We start from the raw sequence: 20,957 nt of genomic DNA, 5'->3' as shown, positions 1-20,957 counted from the left end.
CAAAAGCAAAAAATTTAAAATGCTCCTTTCCCTCTCCTCCAAAAACCTCCAACAAAATAATTGAATAAATATAGTTATTTTGCTCAGTCCCCGCGTGTCGTCGGTTGGTAGAGATATATTGTATTATATATGCAGTGGTGTTCAAACCCCGAACATCGACTTATTCATTCGAAAATATGAATATGCAGTGGTGTTCAAACTCCGGACATCTAGTTGTTCATTTGAAAATATGAATTTCTAGAAGAAAAAGAATGACTTAATTAATCTTTTGGTCCCTTAATTTAATTCTTAATTTAATAATGTTCCTTTAACTAAAAAATGTCTCAAATTATTCCCTTATTTATTCTTCCGTTTTCTATTTTGATTCTCGCAGTTAGTTTTTTGATAATATATCAGAGTGAACCACCATATCTAATTTTTTTTTCCTATTCTTCTCATCCTTCCCTATTCTTCCGCTTGATCTTCCTCTCGTTATAAATTTTGAAACCCATATCAATTTTTTCCTCCATTACAACCACCAACAACACACAATTAATACAAATAAACACCTAATTTTTTCTTCTTTTTCTTCATCTTCTTCCCCTTTCTTCAACATCACGCTCAAGAACAAAAATCCAACAACCCAGAAATTGAACACAAAAGTAGAAATTGAAATTAAAAACTGAACAGAAACAGAAACCAGAATAAAAAAGCGAAGACAAATCACAACCCAATCACTTTGATTTTGTGAATGAGCTTCAGTTGCAGGAATGGAAATTGAGAAGAAAGGAACGAAGAAGGTGAAAAAAAGGGTTTTCTCTTTATTTATTTGAGGCACTACTGTGGCCTTCGTGCTCGTGGTCAGCATACCAAGACTACTGGCCGTAGAGAAAAGATTGTTGGTGTCTCAAAGAAGCGATAAGCTGTTATGTTTTGACTTGAAGATTATATGATTTTGAGGAGGCATGTTTTAAACTTATTAGAAGTCATGTTTCATATAGAGACTTTGTATGGTTTAAATGCTGCGATGATTTCAATTTTGTTTGGATTTATGTTAAAATTTTCTTATTTTCTTATTTGTTGAATGATGTTGGTGTTTAAAAAAAATTAATGTATTAAAACGGTTCTCGAAATTTGTACCAAAAAAAAAATAAAAAATAAAAGAGAATGAGATTGGGTGATGAATGATGATGAAAACAAGAAAGTGGTGAAGGAATAAAATTGATGGAATATATTAGGGATAAGTGTTGCAATTGAGTCTCATGATGGAAGTAAATAAATTAATATGGATCTCTTTATTCTCACTCTCAATCTGTTCCTCCTTCCTTATTCTTTTCTCTCTTTATTTTGATTCATGAAAATGACAATGAAGAAAGTAAAAAAGGTTGAATTTGGTTTACCATTGTTGTTGCCGATGTTGTTGATTTTATGAGTTTAATGGAAGATTGACGAGGATGTTGAAGAAGATGAAGAAAAGTAAGAAAATATTTGGTGATAGTGGTTCACAGTAAAACACAATAGATCCTACATGATCCAAAATATTTGGTTTTAGTGGTTCAGGTAAAACACAATAGATCCTACATGATCCAACAATAATATTTTAAAGAAAAAACAAAGGGTTAAAATAATTTCTTTTACTAAGGTACATGGTGGACCACCTTTAAATATGGTTCACCTTAGACATTTGATATTAAAAATTAACGGAAATGACAAAAGAGATCAAATTGAAACATTTTTAGTTAATGGACCATCGTGAAATAAATAATTAAGTTAATGGACCGGATCATCAATTAAGCCAAAAAAAAAAAATACTCTCTCATTATTTATGCATCATTCACGTTAGACCATCCCCAATAGTGATGTATTCACCATTTAAGACTCGACAAGAATTTTTTGTTGGGGTCTCCTGGAACTGAGAGTCTCACTTAATACCATCATTCGTAGGTGCACCCCACAATATTTTTTATTATTAAAATAATCATTGAATTTTTGAAATGCAGATGAAAAATTAGTGGTGAGAGTCATTTAGATCTTTTGAGATAGGGACTCTGTTGGAGTAACGAGTACTTATGAGGTTAACAGGTACTGTTATTAAAAACGTATAAACGAGTAACGGGTAGGCATGAGAGGTATTTTTACCCATATTCATAGCTCTGGGTTAGGCAGAGGAACCATCTCCGCCCTCCCTCCGGCAGCCGATACAATGCGTTGGTCAATTCTCCTTTCATCTTCAACCTCTCGCTTTCTCCGATTTCCCATTTTACCCTTCCATACACATTCCTCTTTTCACACCTTCATCACACAACAAAACCCTAACCCTAACCCCAGCCCCATTCCCTTTGTGGACCACACAACCGTTCGCGCAACCCTAACCTCCTTCAACAACGATTACAAACGCGCTTTAGAATTCTTCAATTGGGTCGAAACCAAATTCAAATTCCAACACTCCACTGAAACTTACAACCTCGTACTCGACATCCTCGGTAAATTCTTCGAATTCCAACAATGTTGGAACTTGATTCATCGTATGCGTCAAAATCCCCACTCTTTACCTAATCACACAACCTTCAGAGTTATGTTCAAACGTTATGTATCCGCTCATTGCGTCCAAGACGCTGTTAACACTTTTCAACGTCTCAATGAGTTCAATTTGAAAGATGAAACATCCTTTTCAAATCTCATTGATGCGCTTTGTGAGTATAAACATGTTCTTGAAGCTCAAGATTTGGTTTTTGGGGACAAAAAGAATCAAACTTTAACTTGGATAGTTGATGGGGTTGATGGGTTTGTTGCGAGTAGTAAAAATACTAAGATTTTTAACATTGTGCTTCGTGGGTGGTATAAACTGGGGTGGTGGAGTAAATGCTGGGAGTTTTGGGATGAAATGGATAGAAGAGGGGTTGAAAAGGATTTACACTCGTATTCAATTTATATGGATATTTTGTCCAAAGGTGGAAAGCCATGGAAAGCTGTGAAATTGTTTAAGGAGATGAAGAGAAAAGGTATTCAATTAGATGTTGTTGTTTATAACATCGTGATTAGAGCTATTGGTGTTTCTCAAGGTGTTGATTTTTCGATTAGGATGTTTTGTGAAATGAAGGATTTAGGTTTGAATCCTACTGTTGTTACTTATAATACGATTATAAGGCTTTTGTGTGATAGTTATAGATATAAGGAAGCTCTTACGTTGATAAGAACCATGCGTCGTGATGGTTGTTCTCCTAATGCTGTTTCGTATCAATGCTTTTTCGCTTGTCTTGAGAAACCGAAGTTTATTATTGAGCTGTTTGATGGTATGATTGAGAGTGGGGTTCGTCCTACCATGGACACATATGTTATGCTTCTTAAGAAGTTTGCGAGGTGGGGGTTTCTTCGATTGGTTTTTTTGGTATGGAATAGAATGGAAGAACTTGGATGTAGTCCTGATGCGTCTGCTTACAATGCTTTGATTGATGCTCTTGTGGAGAAGGGGCTGATAGATATGGCTAGGAAGTATGATGAAGAGATGTTGGCCAAAGGACTTTCGCCTAAGCCGAGGAAAGAGTTAGGGACAAAGGTTTTGGGAGGAGAATCTGTAGAGGAATAGCTCTTATGAAACCACACCAGAGATTTCGGTCTTATTCATTGAAAAGATATTCAAGTTTCGTGGCTTATAGTTTTATACAATAGAATGTGAGCAACGTGTCAGAAATGTTTAAATCTATAGAACATTGCTCATCAATCATAACCATTTTTGAAATGCCAGTTTTTGGATCCTAACACCATGAATTTCTTCCAAAACCACACAAACAACTATTATATGATCATCCTGAAGCAATTTTTGTCACTGCATTGCTATTTGGAAGCTGCCTTCACATTCTGATTTCTGAGACACAATGACACTTGTTAACCTCACATTCAGTCCTTTCTGTATCCTTACAAATTTTGTTCTCATTTAGCGGACCCTATTTCCAGTTTCCACAATGCTGTGCAGATTTGAACTGGTTGGAGAAATGTCCTATCTTAGTGCAATTGCTGAGACTGAACTAGAGTGAACTGCGAAACTGAACTCACACATGCTGTGTGATGGAACCCTTATTCATCTGTCTCTTTTATTACAAAACTAGGTTTTATTAATAGGATGAGCTTACTAAACCAGTGATTACTGTTCAAACTTGGATTGATAACTTAGACACAGGCCAAATGGCCCAAACTTAAGCCACAGATATTAGGGAGGATTCAACTTATTTCCTTGGTATGTCAATGCAATAGCCCTATGTCTACAGCTTGCAATGGGAGGGCCTGAAGGGCTTCACTATGCATTTTGTGCACTGGCAGACAGGGCTGTCTAGAATCATTGATGTGCAGATAGGAGTTCAACTGGTGGATGTTGGTAACTGATATATCCAAAGGCAACAGTTATCGGCTGCAGAAGACAGGGTGTTGTCGCAGCTAGTTTCCCGATCCTTCTTGGCAGTTGATGGCTTCACTCTTCAGTAAGTACATCAAGTGCTACCTGGGTAGTTGATAATTTCTTTTCAACAAGAATTGCTTTTGGCTCACAATATTGCCTTACCTAGCCATTGAAGAATTTGGGGATTTTCAATTGGTAATGGGTTGTTTATATACAAGTTACTAAGCTCCACTTGTTTAATTTTTTCTATAGTTCTATTTATTCTATTCATGGAATTCCATGCACCAACCACGTTTTCTGATAATCTATAGGTTCTCAATGCAATCAAAATAAAAACTCTGCACACACAAATATAATGGTTGCTTCTGCTTTGACAATCCAATGCATATTTGTCCATTTGAGATTGAACATTTTCTTGGAGATAAACCAAAGAAGAGGAATTTGAGCAATATGATAGATTCAATATTTGATTTATCTCACAAAACTTATCATCCATACATTGCATGATGACATTTATTATAAGAAAAAGATTAAAATAATTTCCAACTCAGCAGAACCTCCCAAACATATTATTTGTTTGATTCACTTTTGTTGAATTCAAATTTGGATAATAACATTAATCGATTAAGAAGAATAACACTTATTTGTTTGATTCACCTTACTTTTGCCTTTGATTCTGTTATTCTCGTCGTTGATTCTGTTGCTTTTGGCTTTGATTGACTAAATTTGTACAAGTTATTATTATATTATGATGAGTAATGATATTTTCACATCTGAATGTTGATGTTGAATACGGTTTGTTTTGGTTTTTATGTATATTTTTTATGCCTATCAACCATCATTTTCTAGAACTTTTCTAGTATCAATTTCTTCATTGTTATTGTTAACATATGAAGACATATAAAATGAAATATAAGGAGCAAATGAGAATGTAAATCAGAATTATTGTTTTTCTTCCATAAAACGTGTAGGATTAAAACGAAAATTGGAAAGTCTCACAGTTTTAGAATCTCTCAAAAAAGTGAGGAAATTTCATGCATAAAGGACCTACCTATGGAATATGAAAGTCTTCTGGTAAAATGAAAGAAACAAACAAAAGAATGTTTAAAGTTTTTTAGTTCAAAGATAAGATTCCGTCAAAAAATATGTTCGTTGTGTAATCTCTTAACTGAAAGAAAGTATGGGTTAAAAAAGGCCTAAAGTTCGTCCCACCATTTGCTGACGGAGCTAGAAAAAAATTTGGTAGACTACAAAAATAAACTATAATATACAAATACAATTTAAGTTGAAATAAACATTAATCAGAAAACTGAAGTGACAGAGTTTGACTAAACAACTTGGAAGCGTACTTAAAAAAATGAATTATATATTTTACAACTATTTTAAATTATAAAATTGTTTTTTCTTATAGTACAATAATTAATTGGAGGAATTTTTAGTTAACAAGACAATATAAGAGAGGTTTGAAACCCCCCAAAAATTAGAAGATTTGTAAACTTCCCAATAACTAGACAAGTATAACCGTAACAAAAATCAAGTGCATCACTTTGTTAGGGTTTGAAACTGCCGAAAATTAAAACCGTTAAAAAATTATTTAAACTCTTGCAAGATGGACATGTGTTTATTTTTTTTTTTACCCACCCGGTCCATAAGGAGCTCCATCACTGCCACCATGGATACCTTTGTTATGCTTTTCAAGAAGTTTGGGAGGTCGAGGTTTATTCGATTGGTTAGTAGAATATATAAGGACGCTCTCTTTTAAAAACTTTCTCTAATATTCATTTTCTCTATTTTTAAAGTGTGAGACCGACCTTGATTTAAAGCAATAAAAAAATGAATGTTTAGGAGAGTCTTAAAAGGATAGTATTGCTAGCACTACTCATATTTGAGTCTTGGTAACTTATGTCTTTATGACACATTAAGAAACTCAAAGATGTCTACAAATTAATTCTATCTCAATTAATAAAATTGTTAAAATTGATAGATCGGATGTGGTGAGCAGCCCCAACCCCTCTATTTATATGTGTTTGTTACAATGATTATTTGTTACTGACATAAACAGGGCCGTCCCTGTGAAATATGAGAATCGGCTCACTTTTTAAAATAGACCCATAGTAAAATAAAACGTAATTTTTTTGTGTAGCTAAACTTCATTAAAAAAAAATCAGAATCGGAAGAACTTCTAAATATGAAAGGAATTAAAAAAAATTAAGTGAAATAGGTGAAATTTATCCAACAATGTCGTTTGAATTTGTCACTCCTCTGTTGTGGAAAAGGGTAACGAATGGTTTATGCGAAGAAAAAAATGATTGTTGTGATTCTTTCAATGAAATAGACTTTCACCAAATTGACTGATTAAGTGATTATACAAATTAGGGGTGGTTTGATAGGATCAAATTTATGTACGAAAAGAAGAACTAGAGTCTAGAAAAAAAACTCAAACGTATACTGAAGAAAGAAAATGATATGACATATATTTTTTTTATTTAAATAAGGAGTGGGTATTAGACTTAATTTTTTGTTTGAGGCCCATAACATTTGGAGGCCCGACCTGATTGAGCACCTTGCGCTCCCTCAAAGCGGGCCTGCTCATAATTACATGCTTAGAAAACTCAATTATATATACTAATTGATTTAAAAACTCAATTATTTATATACTAATTGATTGTTGAGCCAAAATTGATATATAAGTTGATGATATTGCGAATGGTAAAAAAAATGTACAAACTACAAATGCTAACCATAATTGGTGCACCTTTATTTTTAGAGAATTGGTGCGCCTTTTTTTTATAGATAGGTTTTGATTTTTTATAGTAAAAAGGTTATGTCATCGTTACCTGTGAGAGTGATTGTTTAAAAGCAGTTGATTTAATTATTGATGGTAATGATCATATCTTGCACACTTATGTTATTGACATTCTTTATATTATATGTTTTACATAAAAATAGAAATACAATTTTGATGTATGTTTTAGGGAACAAAACATGTGTGCAGATTTTATGGAACTGCCCTTTTCGTCTTTTTCTTTTTCTTTTTCTTTTTAACTCGTTACACGTAACGCTACCAAAAAAATCCTACGTAGTCAAGATTCCCGTATGTTAGATGGCAATGTTAAATGTATGTACGTGTCATTTGACAAAGTGTTTGATTGTAATAAAAAATGACACAACACGTTATCATCACCTTCGTTGTAAATGATGATGACACGCTACGCTACACATACAGTTATTATTTAGGGTTACTGAAAATTCATTTTTTTTAGTGGGGACATGGATTTTTGTATTCTTTGGATATTTTTTCTTGTATGGTAATCAATAGCAGGTAGCTTTCTGTTGTTCTGTCTTTATATGTTGTAAAAATTCTCACTTTTTGTATTTTACTAGCATTATTACGGTTTTAGTGGAGTGTCTTTAAGTTTGGTGATTTTATCTATATATATTTTTGTTTTTTGACAAAATAAATAAATATACGATAATCATTCATATAAATTAAGATAGTATATCGATACAATACAAATTCGTTAAAAACATAAAAAATGAATCTGTAAACAAACATTTTGTCAAAAAAAAAAAAGAATATGTAAACAAACTTACAACATTTATGTTAATAGCATAAACCAGCAAAATATACAAGCCTACAAATATAACTATATTGAACTATCCAGAATACTCATGCATTCGGATCTTTAACGTTGACATCACCAAAATTATTGATTGAACTTGTACTGAACCGAAGCTAATCCGACAATCTGAACCGAATAAACATCGTAATAAGACAGAAAAGCAAAATGACACCTTAAAGAGACCGGAAAACCAAAGAGAGAGAGAGTGAGAGATATATAAAGAGTTTTTCTAATCCAAGTGAATCTATATACATTTCTCAATCAATCATTCTCTCAATATTTTTAACTCTTCTATTAAATGTTGGATTGTAACCGACACTTGATACATCACAACTTTCTCTTTCTTTTAAATATGACGAAATTTTAACCCGTACTTAGCACGGATATTCATACTAGTTTTATATCATTTAGATTTGAAATTGTTCTTTTTAAATGGTCTTCTTAAATGTACATTTAGATATGAAATTGCACATTATGAGATACCTGCAACGTAGCCACTACTCTTAGTTTTTTCACTAGGTCCTTTATTGTCAAGTTGTATTTGTCACCCATCTGTAGAATCAATTACAAAAATTTAAACACAAATAGAAACTTACATAGTAAGGTATGGTTATAGTCATAGATAGAGTTATTATAAGGAAAATGTTAACAAGTGCTCTAGGGTTATTATGATGTTCTTAATGCATTTGTTAAAAAGTTTAATGAAAAAACTTTCTCTTAAAAATTGTGCATTCATTACATTGAAACTTTGAGAATTGACTTTTGATTCATTAAACTAATCACTTATTTCATTTTTTGTCTTCTTAACAAGTGCCTAAATCAAGGGCGAAGGGCTTCAAAGGGATGGGGTAGCATTGGCTACCCCAACGGAAATAAAAAAACTTGAATGATTAGCATAAATTTTATATACAACTACCCCATTAATATATTATTTAGTCACTCCAAACAATTTTGTTGTTTCAAAGAGATATTATATTAACAAAAATTGATAATCTATTTAGTTTAGTATCAATTATAGATAAATTTGTCTTCTTAAAACTCCATAGAGCTCATATTTTACAAATAACTATTGTTACCTTTTATTTTCATCGTTGTTGTTTCACTAAATATAAGTAAAAAATATTGTGAATTTATTTTACTTATCGATTAAGTTTAATATATTAATGTTCATAAAAAAATGTTAATATATTAGTTTTAAAATATATTTTATTTCTTCTTTATATTTAACCCCTTCAAACAAATTATACTAGCTTTGCCGCTGCCCTAAACCCTTAGGGCACTTGTTAGCGTAACCCTTATTATAATTATTAAATTTGGATAACAATCAAACTTGAGTTGGAATCATGCTTCTTAATTATTATAATTATTTTCTTTGGTAATTACTTGCCTTGGCAATAATGGTGATGTCAAGAGTATTTCCAAATGGCAAGACATTGATACTTGTTATGGACAGATGAAGAAGTTGAAGCTGGGACATTATATTGACCACAATCCCTTCTTGCATTCCACAATAAATCTTGATTAAAACTTCCTTCTCTAGAATCCTAGCTTCAACCTCTAGAAGTGATTCATTTCTCCCGTAACATTCTTCAGTGTTCATTTCACCGATTGCAATGTCTTTGTCAATTAAAACACGAGATCTTGTTATGGTGCTCAATGATCCTGCATCTTTCTTCTTAATGTCTTCTTCTAGCTCTTTCAAACGTTCTTCAAGTTGTTTCATGTAATTGATAGCTTCCGTTACCACATGAACCTTATCAATCTACACAGACATTAGATAGTTTTTAGTTTGTAGCTTCTATCCAATGATAACTACTATATAAAAATTTACTCATTCATCTAGGTTTAATATAATATATTACATACTAACCTTCTTCAATCCAGGTATCAAGGCCGAAAGTTCTATGATCTTACTTGTAAGTAGTTGTCTCCTATTTCTCTCTGACATTATGTGATCTAGTGTATCCGAAGTGTTTCGAGGCTTCTTCGAATTCGACCCTTGGTTAGCTGTTGATGATGACAAAGGCAAAGAATCATGATGTTGTTCAGTTGTTGGTATTGATAATGAGTTGGTTGGCATTTCTTCAGCATGTTGTGACACATTGATGGATGAGTTGTTTACTAGGTCAGTTGTGGCAATAGGAACATTGAATTGATCTTGTGGAATCTGATACAGGATATCTCTGAGGAACTCTTCGTCAAATGTGTTGTTTGTGTGACACAAATGTTCTTCCATTTCCTAAGAACGATTCATTTGTAAAACAATAATTAATCAAGTGGTAGTTTTTATAGATAGTGGAGGAGTTCATACAATGATCTATATATACATAAAATATCATCATATTTTTTAATTAAGAATATAAATATACAATGTATAATATGACTTGTTGTTTGTACTACCAAATCATAAGACCAATTGCCCCATGGATTCTCCTCCATTATTTTGATTAGGATATCAAGGTGTGATGCTGTAGCAGATTCTCTTTGATGGGAACTAGAGGAGCTATGATGCCCTTGCTTAAATTCTGGTTGAATAAAAAAGATCCCTGTCTCATAATTAGGGGTGGCAATTGGATCCATCAAATCTATATCCATCATATTCATGCACTATAAAATTCATCTTCCGTCAAACAATTTATTTTTAATGGATTGGATTCAGTCCAGCCATTAAAAAATATGGATGGATCCAATCCATCCAACTTATTTTAAAGATCCAATGGATCACTTTTTATTAGTTATTTTTTATCCAATAAACAAAACCACTTTTATTAAAAAAAATTAACAAATTAAAATAAAAAAACAAACAATTAAAAAATTAAAAGTTGAATAGCTTATTTCTTCGAAACAGTCTATCTTATGTAAAACAAATTATTACGATCTCTTTTTAAAAAACGAACTTATTCAAAACAACTTATTACTATCTCCTTTTTAAAAAACAACTTATTCAAAACAACTTAATTTATGCAAAATGACTTATTACGATCTCTTTTTTAAAAAACAACTTATCTTATGCAAAACAATTTATTATAATATATTTTTAAAAAACAGGTTATTCAAAACCATTATTTTATGCAAAATAGATGATTACTATTTTTTTTTAAAACAACTTATTCAAAACAGCTTAGCCTATGAAAAACAACTTATTATGATCTCTTTTTAAAAAACAACTTATCTTATGTAAAACAACTTATTATGATCTCTTTTTAAAAAACAGCTTATTCAAAACATCTTATTTTATGCAAAACACCTTATTGAATAAGCTCTTTAAAAAAAAAAAAAAAAAGAGATCGCAATAAACTGTGTTGCATAAAATAAGTTGTTTTTTAAAAAGATCGCAATAAGCTGTTTTGCATAAGATAAGTTGTTTTGAATAAGCCGTTTTTTAAAAGATATTGTAATAAGCTGTTTTGCATAAAATAAGTTGTTTTGAATAAGTTGTTTTTTTAAAAGGGATCGCAATAAGCTGTTTTGCATAAGATAAGCTCTTTTTGTAAAAAGAGATCGTGATAAACTCTTTATGAGATACGTTGTTTTGAATAAGCTGTTTTTTTAAAGAGATCATAATAAGATGTTTCGCATAATATAAGCTTTTTTTAATAAATTATTTTCTATTAAACAAATGATAAAGATTAGTTGTCTTTCATAAAAAAATTATACGTTTTGTTATTTTATTTTATGAAATTTTAAAAAAAAAATATGGATGGATTGGGCATCCATCCATTAAAAAGATGAAAATAGATGGATTGGATGCATTTTATTTTTTATGGATTAGATTGGATTGGATTGTTTTAAATGGATTTAGTGGATTGTAATGGGTTAACAAATTATTTTTATCAATCCATTTTCATCCAAATTCATATCCATTCAAACCATCCATTTTGTCACCCCTGCTCATAACTTTTATAACATATTAGCAAAAGGAAAGAAGGGTATTAACGTGTCCATCTATTCACAATTTTAACATATATTATGATAATTTTTTTTGACAAATATGATTAAAATAAGTTTTTTTAATAATGCCAAATATTGTGATTGTGTTATTAATTTTTTAATGGGGTTCAAATATTTTTTTGATTATTAATTTAAATTTGCAGTATTGTCCATTTGAATGTCATATACTACTTTTTAATAAATAATTTAAATAAAAGGGTAAATCAGGATAAAATTGTAATTATAATAGTTTAAATAAAGGATAAAAGTGAAAGTGAAAAGTCATCACAAAATCAAATATTCCATTTATATTGAAAAGAAAGAAAAAGCATATAGTTAAAAACCAAGTACATGGGCAAAAAAAGAATAAAAGGTTGCGATTATGATATTCCTGTGATAAATGTCTACTTTCAAGCGGATACCATTTGTATTAAAAAGGCTGATTGTATGTGGTTTTGCTCTGCTATGTAGCCCTCAAATAATCAATCGTGAAAAATTATGGAGTTATCTTATTTCTATTCGCGTATATATTTTGAGTCCTTGGATTATGATAGGAGATTTCAACGAAGTCCTCCATCCCTCTAAGATTCTCTTTCCGTCATTTAATACATGATACAGTTGACCCTATTACGTATACCAATGCATAATTTTAAGTTTAAATATCTTAAATAATATATTAGAAAAAATTATGAAAATTTGATATTTTGAAAATACTCATCGAGACGAATCTAACGACATCTTATATGATATTATTTATCTTTGTATATTAGTAGAAAAATATGGTCAGCGTAAGTTAAGTCAAAATTACACATTTTTAAATGGGTCATCTATTGCAGGACGGAGGGAGTATAGGGGGCATCTTTACAGCTAGACAAACTGAGAAATTCTTGAATATGATAGAGCAATGTAATCTTATTAACTGAGTTACGTGCTATCCAGGTAGGTCTTGATTTTTGTAGTAAAAAAGGTTATGTCAACATTATTTGTGAGAGTGATTGTTTGGAAGCAGTTGACCTGATTATTGATGGTGATGATCATACCTTGCACACTTATGCTACTGACATCCTTCATATTAGAGATGTTTTACATGAAAATGAAAATACAACATTAGTGCATGTTCTTAGGGAACAAAACATGTGTGCAAATTTTATGGAACTGACCTCCGTCTAGCATTGAATCTTTCATCCTGAGAGATAAGTTTGGAACTTAATTTCGTCTTTTTTTTTTTCCTTTTTCTTTTTGTCCCGTTACATTGTAACACTACCAATAAAAAGAATCCTACGTACACCCTCCGGTCACAAATATAAGCAAAAATATATGTTTTAGATTCACTCAATAAATGATGTATGTGGTCTTTATTGCATACAAAATGTATCATTTATTGAATGAATCTAAAATATGATTTTTTTTACTTATATTTGTGACCGGATGGTGTAGTCAATATTCCGGCGTGTTGGATGGCAATGTTAAATGTATGTACGTGTCATTTGACAAAGTGTTTGATTGTAATAAAAATTGACACAACACATTATCATCACCTCCGTTGTAAATGATGGTGACACGCTACATACAGTGCTTATTTAGTGGGGACATCGATTTTTGTATTCTTTGGATATTTTTTCTTGTATGGTAATCAATAGCAGGTAGCTTTCTGTAGTTCTGTCTCTATATGTTGTAAAAATTCTCACTTTTTGTATTTTACTAGCATTATTACGGTTTTAGTGGAGTGTCTTTAAGTTTGGTGATTTTATCTATATATATTTTTGTTTTTTGACAAAAAAATAAATAAACGATAATCATTCATGTAAATTAATAAAGTACATCGATATAATACAAATTAGTGAAAAACATAAAAGATGAATCTATGAACAAACTCACGACATCCATGTTAATAGCATAAACCAGCAAAATACACAAGCCTACAAATATAACTATATTGAACTATCTGTTATGAATCAAAGGATTCCATGGTTCTAGATCAAATGCAATGGAAAGATAGATTGTATAGTTCTCTCTAGGAGTCATCACAAAGATGCAAATGAATAAAAGATTTGAAATATTACATAGGTGTAGCTTATTTATAGTGATTTGGAGTAACTAACTCCCTAACTAACTTTCTACATAGATAACTTGCTCTCCAAGTTATCTTCTACACTATACTCTAATAGTCCCCCTCAAACTCAAAATAGGGAAATTCACCAATTTGAGTTTGAAATGTAAGGAAACATACACAATTTATTCTCACTAGATTGTAATGCCTAAGTAAAATGGGTGTAAACTAGCAAAAAACAAAGACCGATAGTAAATGCTGAGGAAGCCAAGCTAAAGCCCAACAAAGATGAGGTCCAAGCCAAAAAAGAGAATGTGTGAGAAAGCTTAAGGCTCTGTGCTGAAACCACATACGCGTTTCTACTTCTTCTTCCTCTAAACCTCAACCAGCTTATTCCAAAAGCGCTTTTTTTATATAAAAAAAAACAGCTTATTTGAAAACGGAATTCTAAACTGCACTTTATGATTCAGTGATTTTCCAAACAACTTAAGATGTGAAATAAATCCAATTTGATTATGAACAGAACCAAGACCACTTATTCAAAACCTGCTTCTCGAAAACGCTTTCTTCAACCAAACAACTTGGTGCAAAACGCGCTTTTGCAGTCAAGAGAGGTACTCCCTCCGGTCCTATATATAAGAAACAATTTACTTTTTTGATTCATTGAATAGTTGATGTATTTGGTCTATTTCTAGGTTAGGTACATCAATTATTGAATGAATCTAAAAAGTTAACTTTTTCTTATAAATAGGACCGGAGGTAGTATTCTACAAACGTGCTCCTTCAAGACATAGTTTACCCAGAAAATCGACTTTGCAAACACAAGCATCACTATCCAAAAAACTGAACCAAAGACAACTTTAGCCAAAACGGAATTGAATTGGAAGATGCTTCTGTAAACACAAAAGGATAATCTCTGATCTGGAATTGAAATGAAGAAAGAGAACTGAGAAACAGGTGTTCTTATTTCCATGATTTGCGTCGAAAAACTGATCGTGTCAATAATCGTTTTCCTTCCTCTATCCCAAGGCATCCACCACAATCGAATCCATGTAGAAGCTTTGCCAGCAACAAAGAGCAAGAACATAAAAGAAATTGACAGAGAAGAGGACAACAAACCACAAAGAGTTCCGTCGGGATCAAAATTAATGATGAATTCATCATGTAACTAAAAATTTGAATCTTTCTGTTGTCGGCAGAAGCGACTGGTTCCTGTTTTCCGGCGAAGCAGAAAACACCGTAAACAGGTCCAAATCATGTGATAACAATATCGATGATGAGATGTTTTGATTGCTTGAACGCGACTTCAAAAACATGAAACTCAGATTCACGATTGTTCGAATTCGTTGATTTGGCAGAAACGATCAACTCTGATTCAAGAATCTGTGTTTTGTGGTTTTCTTTTGAAGCATCAATGGCAGATTTGTGATCGATGCAACAAGAATCTTCCAGAAAATAAGGAACTTCACCGATCTTGATGGTGAATCCATCAATGACTGGTGCGATCCATTGTGAAGGAGTAGGAGTAGAAACTGAATCGCCGAAACTACCGAAAACGATCGAAACTTGCGAAGCGGAAGAACAAGAATTTTCTAATGCGGAAGCTTCAAGATCTTCTTCGTCACCATCAGAATCATCTTCGTCATCAGAAACTGGATCAAAATCGCTATCTCCATAGCGCTCTGATACCATGTTATGAATCAAAAGATTCCATGGTTCTAGATCAAATGCAATGGAAAGATAGATTGTATAATTTTCTCTAGGAGTCATCACAAAGATGCAAATGAATAAAAGATATGAATTAGTACATAGGTGTAGCTTATTTACAGTGATTTGGGGTAACTAACTCCCTAACTAACTTTCTACATAGATAACTTGCTCTCCAAGTTATCTTCTTCACTATACTCTAATACTATCCAGAATACTCATGCATCTGGATCATTAACGTTGTCAGCACCAAAATTATTGATTGAATCTGCACTGAATCAAAGCTAATCCGACAATCTGAACCAAATAAACATCGTAATAAGACAGATAAGAAAAATGACACCTCACAAAGACCGGAAAACCAAAGAGAGAGAGAGAGAGAGAGAGAGAGAGAGAGGGGGGGGGTCAATCGGACAGTTGTATGGTCGTGTCATGTGTGGTCATGACACAGAGAGAGAGAGAGAGTTTTTCTAATCCAAGTGATTCTATATACATCTCTCAATCAATCATTCTTTCACGGAGACATCAATATTTTTATGAAGGGGCCATATGTTTAGGAAGTATATATTGGATATATCACGTGGTTTATATAATTGTTTTTCAAAAACTTTTCTATCTAATCTATTAGATATATCACGTGGTTTATATTTATTTTTGAGAGAGTGATTTAGATTTGAGACAATTTTTTTTGTGGTGGCTGAGGTTTGAGCCTCAGATCTTGCATATATTATGCATTGTCCCTACCAACTGAGGTAAGCTCACGAGGACAAATTTTAAACAATTTGGTAAAAAGGATTCGGATATGTTTAAAAATTTCACCGACAAATTAAATATCATTTTTCGTTAGTGATTGGATTAGGGTGCAGATAAAAATAAATTGAAGAAAGGTTGCAAATAAATTGTAAAGTACCAATAATATTAATGTATAAACTTGTACCAAAAAAAAATATATTAATGTATAAACTAAGGTAATTAAAACTGGACTGGACATTGAACCGGTGTACCTATATACATTCGGGGTTTAAAGATTCAACCGGGTTGGATCGAAGTTGAACCGGTTGTAATTAAAATGTTTTATTTTATTTTATTTTAAATAATACATTAATGTATAAATTCTCCCAAAAAAATATTAATGTATCAATTTTATAGTATTCATATCTTACACTACTAAAAATCTTAGTAGCGTAAAATATGAAACAATTTTATAACTTTTTTCGTTTCAAAGTTTTTTAAGTTTTCAAATATTTTTTTAAAGAAGTTTTGTCATACTTCAATTTTGGACCTAAGATTCTACTGTCACATGCCTTTTGGCCCGGAATATTTTTTATCTCTCCACAAAAAAATTCGGCAGAGAGGTATTTTAAAATACCTCAATTTTGGTTCGTTTTTGGGCCCGTTTTTTTTTTAGTCTTTTTATTTATTTTTATTTTTATTAGTTTTTGTTTTATTTTATTTTCACCTTTTATTTTATTTTGTATTTTTTTATTACTTAGAATAGTCCAAACAATGTCCAGGGTCCGAAATTCTCAGCAACGCCACAAATCATGGCCGAATTAAAGAGTCAACTCTTTCTTTCCAAAAACACCACAAACCTGTTCCATCACATTCAATCCCCATCAAAATCCATAAATCAATATTCCATTTTCATCAACATTTGAACCTATAAATAGAGCTATCATTCCTCATTTATAACAGACAAAAAGTTCTCTTGAGTTGTCAAAGAACCTTTATCTCTTCTCCCTCCTTTAACTTGTGTTGACGAGCTATTCTTTTCTTATCCCTCTTTTTCTGTCCCGTCGTATTTTAAAAGTGGTTTTAAGACCATAGTCCCTATTCGATTTATTGTCCCTGAGAGTTATTTTAAAATAGCTCATTTATTGGTTCGTTTTTGGTCCACTTTTTATTTTTGTTTCATTGTTTATTTATTTGATAGCATTTTAGTTTTTGTTATTTATTAATTTGCAATTAGATTGTATTTCAGAAAGTTGTAATATAAAAAAAAAATCAAAAAAATATGCATGTCTTTATTTTATTATTTATCTAGCTTTATATATAAAAAAATGCAAAAAAAAAAAAAAAAAAAAAAAAGGTTTAGTTTATTATCCAAGGGAAAGGGGATTCGTTTGGCCCAGTGTCACAACGAAATTATCTCGCTTTCATGTCATCGTCACGTTAATTTTTAGGTTTTAGATAATAAATTAAAAAACATTTAAATAGTCCAAAAAACAAATTAAAAAAAAAAGAGTTCTTTTTCTTAAAAAACCTTGATTCTCATCAAGACATTTTCCTATTTAATTTTCTTTAATAAAAACTTTAATGCATTTAAATATATTTGTAACACCCCGCTTTCCCAACATAAAAATTTCATAACAATTATCAGAGTATTCAACACTTAACGAAATGCCACATTCTTTTCTTAAAATCATAAACTGAATAATAACTATTTATCCTTTAAAATTCAATAACAAAATCTTTAATACTTCGCAACGGAATTTATTCAATAACTAAACAGTCTTTGGCACGAAGGCCTCTTCATAAATGTCTCATAAAAATCCAATCTAAAAACATAGTCATAAATCTTTAAAAACAATACGTAAGGAATAGAAAAACAATAACAAAAGATCACATCCCGTTACGTATCAGAGCACCTAAGACACACGAGAGCGAAAGCTCACACGACATCATCTATTCTTGGTTACCTGCAAGTTACTCATACGAAGAGCAACATTTCCAAGCAGAAGGGGTGAGATTTCACAAAACAATAATATAAAGCATATAATTCAATAATTATATTTAACAACATATTTAACTTCATCTATTAGTAATAATAATTCTTCATTTAATAATTCTTAATAGTTCAACCAACTTCTAATCATCATTTCATAATAACATAACAACACAACATAATCATCACTTAATATTAATAATCATATACAACATGACATAATCATCACTTAATGATAATAATGATATAAACAAACAACATATTCATCTTAATCATAATCATATAAACAAACAACATATTCATCATCTTATATTGATATAACAACAACATAAACAACAATGATTAATAAATATTAATACTTCACTTAGTTCTTTATTAACAACTCATTGACAAATGACAACTCAACGACAACACAACTTCTACAACTTATCAACTCGACAACTTGACAATCTTGACAACTCGACAACTTGACTATGCAACTTAATCTTCTAATCATGCATGTGGTACCAATCTTTGAGCGTAAATAGGCTCCCAGGGCATCAAGCTCTCAACTTTATTTGAGCGTAAAAAGGATCCCAGGGCATCAAGCCCTCAACTTAATTGAGCAAAGGCTCCAGGGCATCAAGCCCCCAACAATGAAATGCTAATGCATGGACTCGACCTCTTAACATCTTAAATCGACAACCTCTTATATAATCCAATAATTTGGAACTTCATCATCTTAATCAACTTAGACCGACTCATGCAGCTTAGTTAAATAACAACAACAACACAACAATATACAAAAACAACATGACATAATAATATCAAATGCAAGTCAACAACGTCTCAATTATTCACATATAATTCAAGTAATGCATATACATTTATATCACAATATAACAACATGAAATAATAATCATCATCTTAAAACATCATATATACATATAACACTTCATCAATCATGTAACGCCTTAGTTGTTATTAATTATTTTTCAATTTATTTTAGAGTCTTTTGTATGATTTTTAATATGAATTATGTTGATTGGTGTGTGCTATATTTTATTATATGATTTATTATGATATTTATTAAAATAATGTGAGAATTATTGTTATTTTGAAAATTGGGGAGTTAATTAGAATTTAATTGAATTTAGTGGGAATAAGGTGTAATTAAAGGGAGTTATAGGGAGTTAGGAAATAGAAAGGAAGTTAAGTTAAGAGTTAGAAAGACAGAAAACTGTCTTTACGTGCAATTGAACCTTTGGGAGGAAAACAGAGAAAACCAAGCCAAGAGGAGAACAAGAGCAAGAGGGGGTCGATTTTTGCTGTAGCTTTATTTGTGCAATTGAATTCAGGTAAGGGTGAGATTTGCTTCAGTAGTATAGACATTAATCTCTGATTTTGAATTTATCAGGTTTTGGTGAGAATGGGAAAAGATGGGTTTTTGATTTTGATTTCTAAAATTAGAAAATATACAGGAACCATGTTTATTGGACTTAGTTGTGTTCTGGGCGATTCTAAGATTGCATAACATTACTGTAACCTGTTTTGGGGTTTGGATTGGGGAAAATTGGGATTTTTGATGAAAAACTGCAAATTCACGATTCTGGAACTGTCACGACTCGCCCTGGCGAATGTGTCCAGAAAGTTTTCCAGAGAACTCTGCCTTAGTTCGCCATTCCACCGCCTTTTGTTCGCCCTGGCGAAAGTGCCCAGGAGCTTTTCGCCTTACGCTCGCCTTTGGCTCGCCATGGCGAGTAGCCTTTTTGTTGAATTTCACCTGGCGAGGTTAGTAGTCTGCCTGGCGAAAATACCCAGAACTGAATCATAAATTTTAGGTTTTGTATACTCAGTTGTACGCATTGTTTGGTTGATTCTTTTGACTGTGCTAATGGTTATATATGACTATATTATTTACCAAGAGCATGATTAAATGTTGAGTGATGATTTATGTATATTTACACTTAAATAAATTATACAAATTGTTGGTGCTGTTCTGATGTATGTTGTGTTTGTTAAACCATACATGTCGTTTTATTCCGGAGTCATATGAGAATGTATGCATGGTCAAGTTGTATGTAGATATACACAAGTGGGTCCATTGCATATGCATAAACAGCGGGAGGACTCATGTCCTGGAGAACTAGTTGTTCACAACGGTGAGGACTTCGGTCCTGATGAATGCTTTAACCATTCAAAAGCGGTGAGGGCTTCGGTCCTGTTTTGGTACCACATGCATAATTGCATTTATCGAGGGGTCTTAGTGATGTCGTCATGTCATGCATGAGTCTTGGTTGTTGGTGGTAATTGCCATATTGATGATGATGAAGTTGTTGATGAATATATATCTATACATATATTATGATGAATTGATTTGAAGATGATGTTGTGCCTTGTGAAATATATATTTATATTTACAGGATGATGTATTGATGTTTAATAGGGTGTTAGATTCAATTGATGATTTTTCTATATTTTATTGTTGTGAATCTCACCCTTCTGCTTGAAAATGTTGCCCTTCCTATGGGTAACTTGCAGGTGATCCTGAGTAGTCGGTGGTGGCTCAAG

General features: G+C 31.8%; 2 protein-coding genes across 3 annotated transcripts; one reads left to right on the top strand and one right to left on the bottom strand.

Annotated features, from left to right (window-relative positions):
• Positions 1-2,030: 2,030 nt before the first annotated feature.
• LOC11433587 (pentatricopeptide repeat-containing protein At1g80550, mitochondrial) lies at positions 2,031-4,846 on the top strand. The gene has a single exon (XM_003597935.4). The coding sequence runs from the start codon at positions 2,102-2,104 to the stop codon at positions 3,563-3,565; it is 1,464 nt and encodes a 487-aa protein (XP_003597983.2). The 5' UTR covers positions 2,031-2,101; the 3' UTR covers positions 3,566-4,846.
• Positions 4,847-7,950: 3,104 nt separating this feature from the next.
• Positions 7,951-10,529, bottom strand: LOC11433588 (transcription factor bHLH25). 2 transcript variants are annotated; one of them, XM_039830928.1, is made up of 5 exons: positions 10,396-10,529; positions 9,866-10,234; positions 9,383-9,757; positions 8,479-8,547; positions 7,957-8,121 (listed from the first exon to the last, which is right to left on the bottom strand). In XM_039830928.1, the coding sequence occupies exons 1-5, from the start codon at positions 10,432-10,434 to the stop codon at positions 8,080-8,082; spliced, it is 894 nt and encodes a 297-aa protein (XP_039686862.1). In that variant the 5' UTR covers positions 10,435-10,529; the 3' UTR covers positions 7,957-8,079. The 2 variants fall into 2 exon arrangements, with proteins under 2 accessions (XP_003597984.3, XP_039686862.1); XM_003597936.4 differs by having other exon boundaries at positions 7,951-8,547.
• Between the last annotated feature and the right edge of the window lie 10,428 nt (positions 10,530-20,957).

Source organism: Medicago truncatula, chromosome 2 (genome assembly GCF_003473485.1).
Source record: "Medicago truncatula cultivar Jemalong A17 chromosome 2, MtrunA17r5.0-ANR, whole genome shotgun sequence".
NCBI lineage: Eukaryota > Viridiplantae > Streptophyta > Magnoliopsida > Fabales > Fabaceae > Medicago > Medicago truncatula.
The sequence above is the reverse complement of the archived record's forward strand: the minus strand, read 5'-3'. Positions and strand labels throughout refer to the sequence as shown.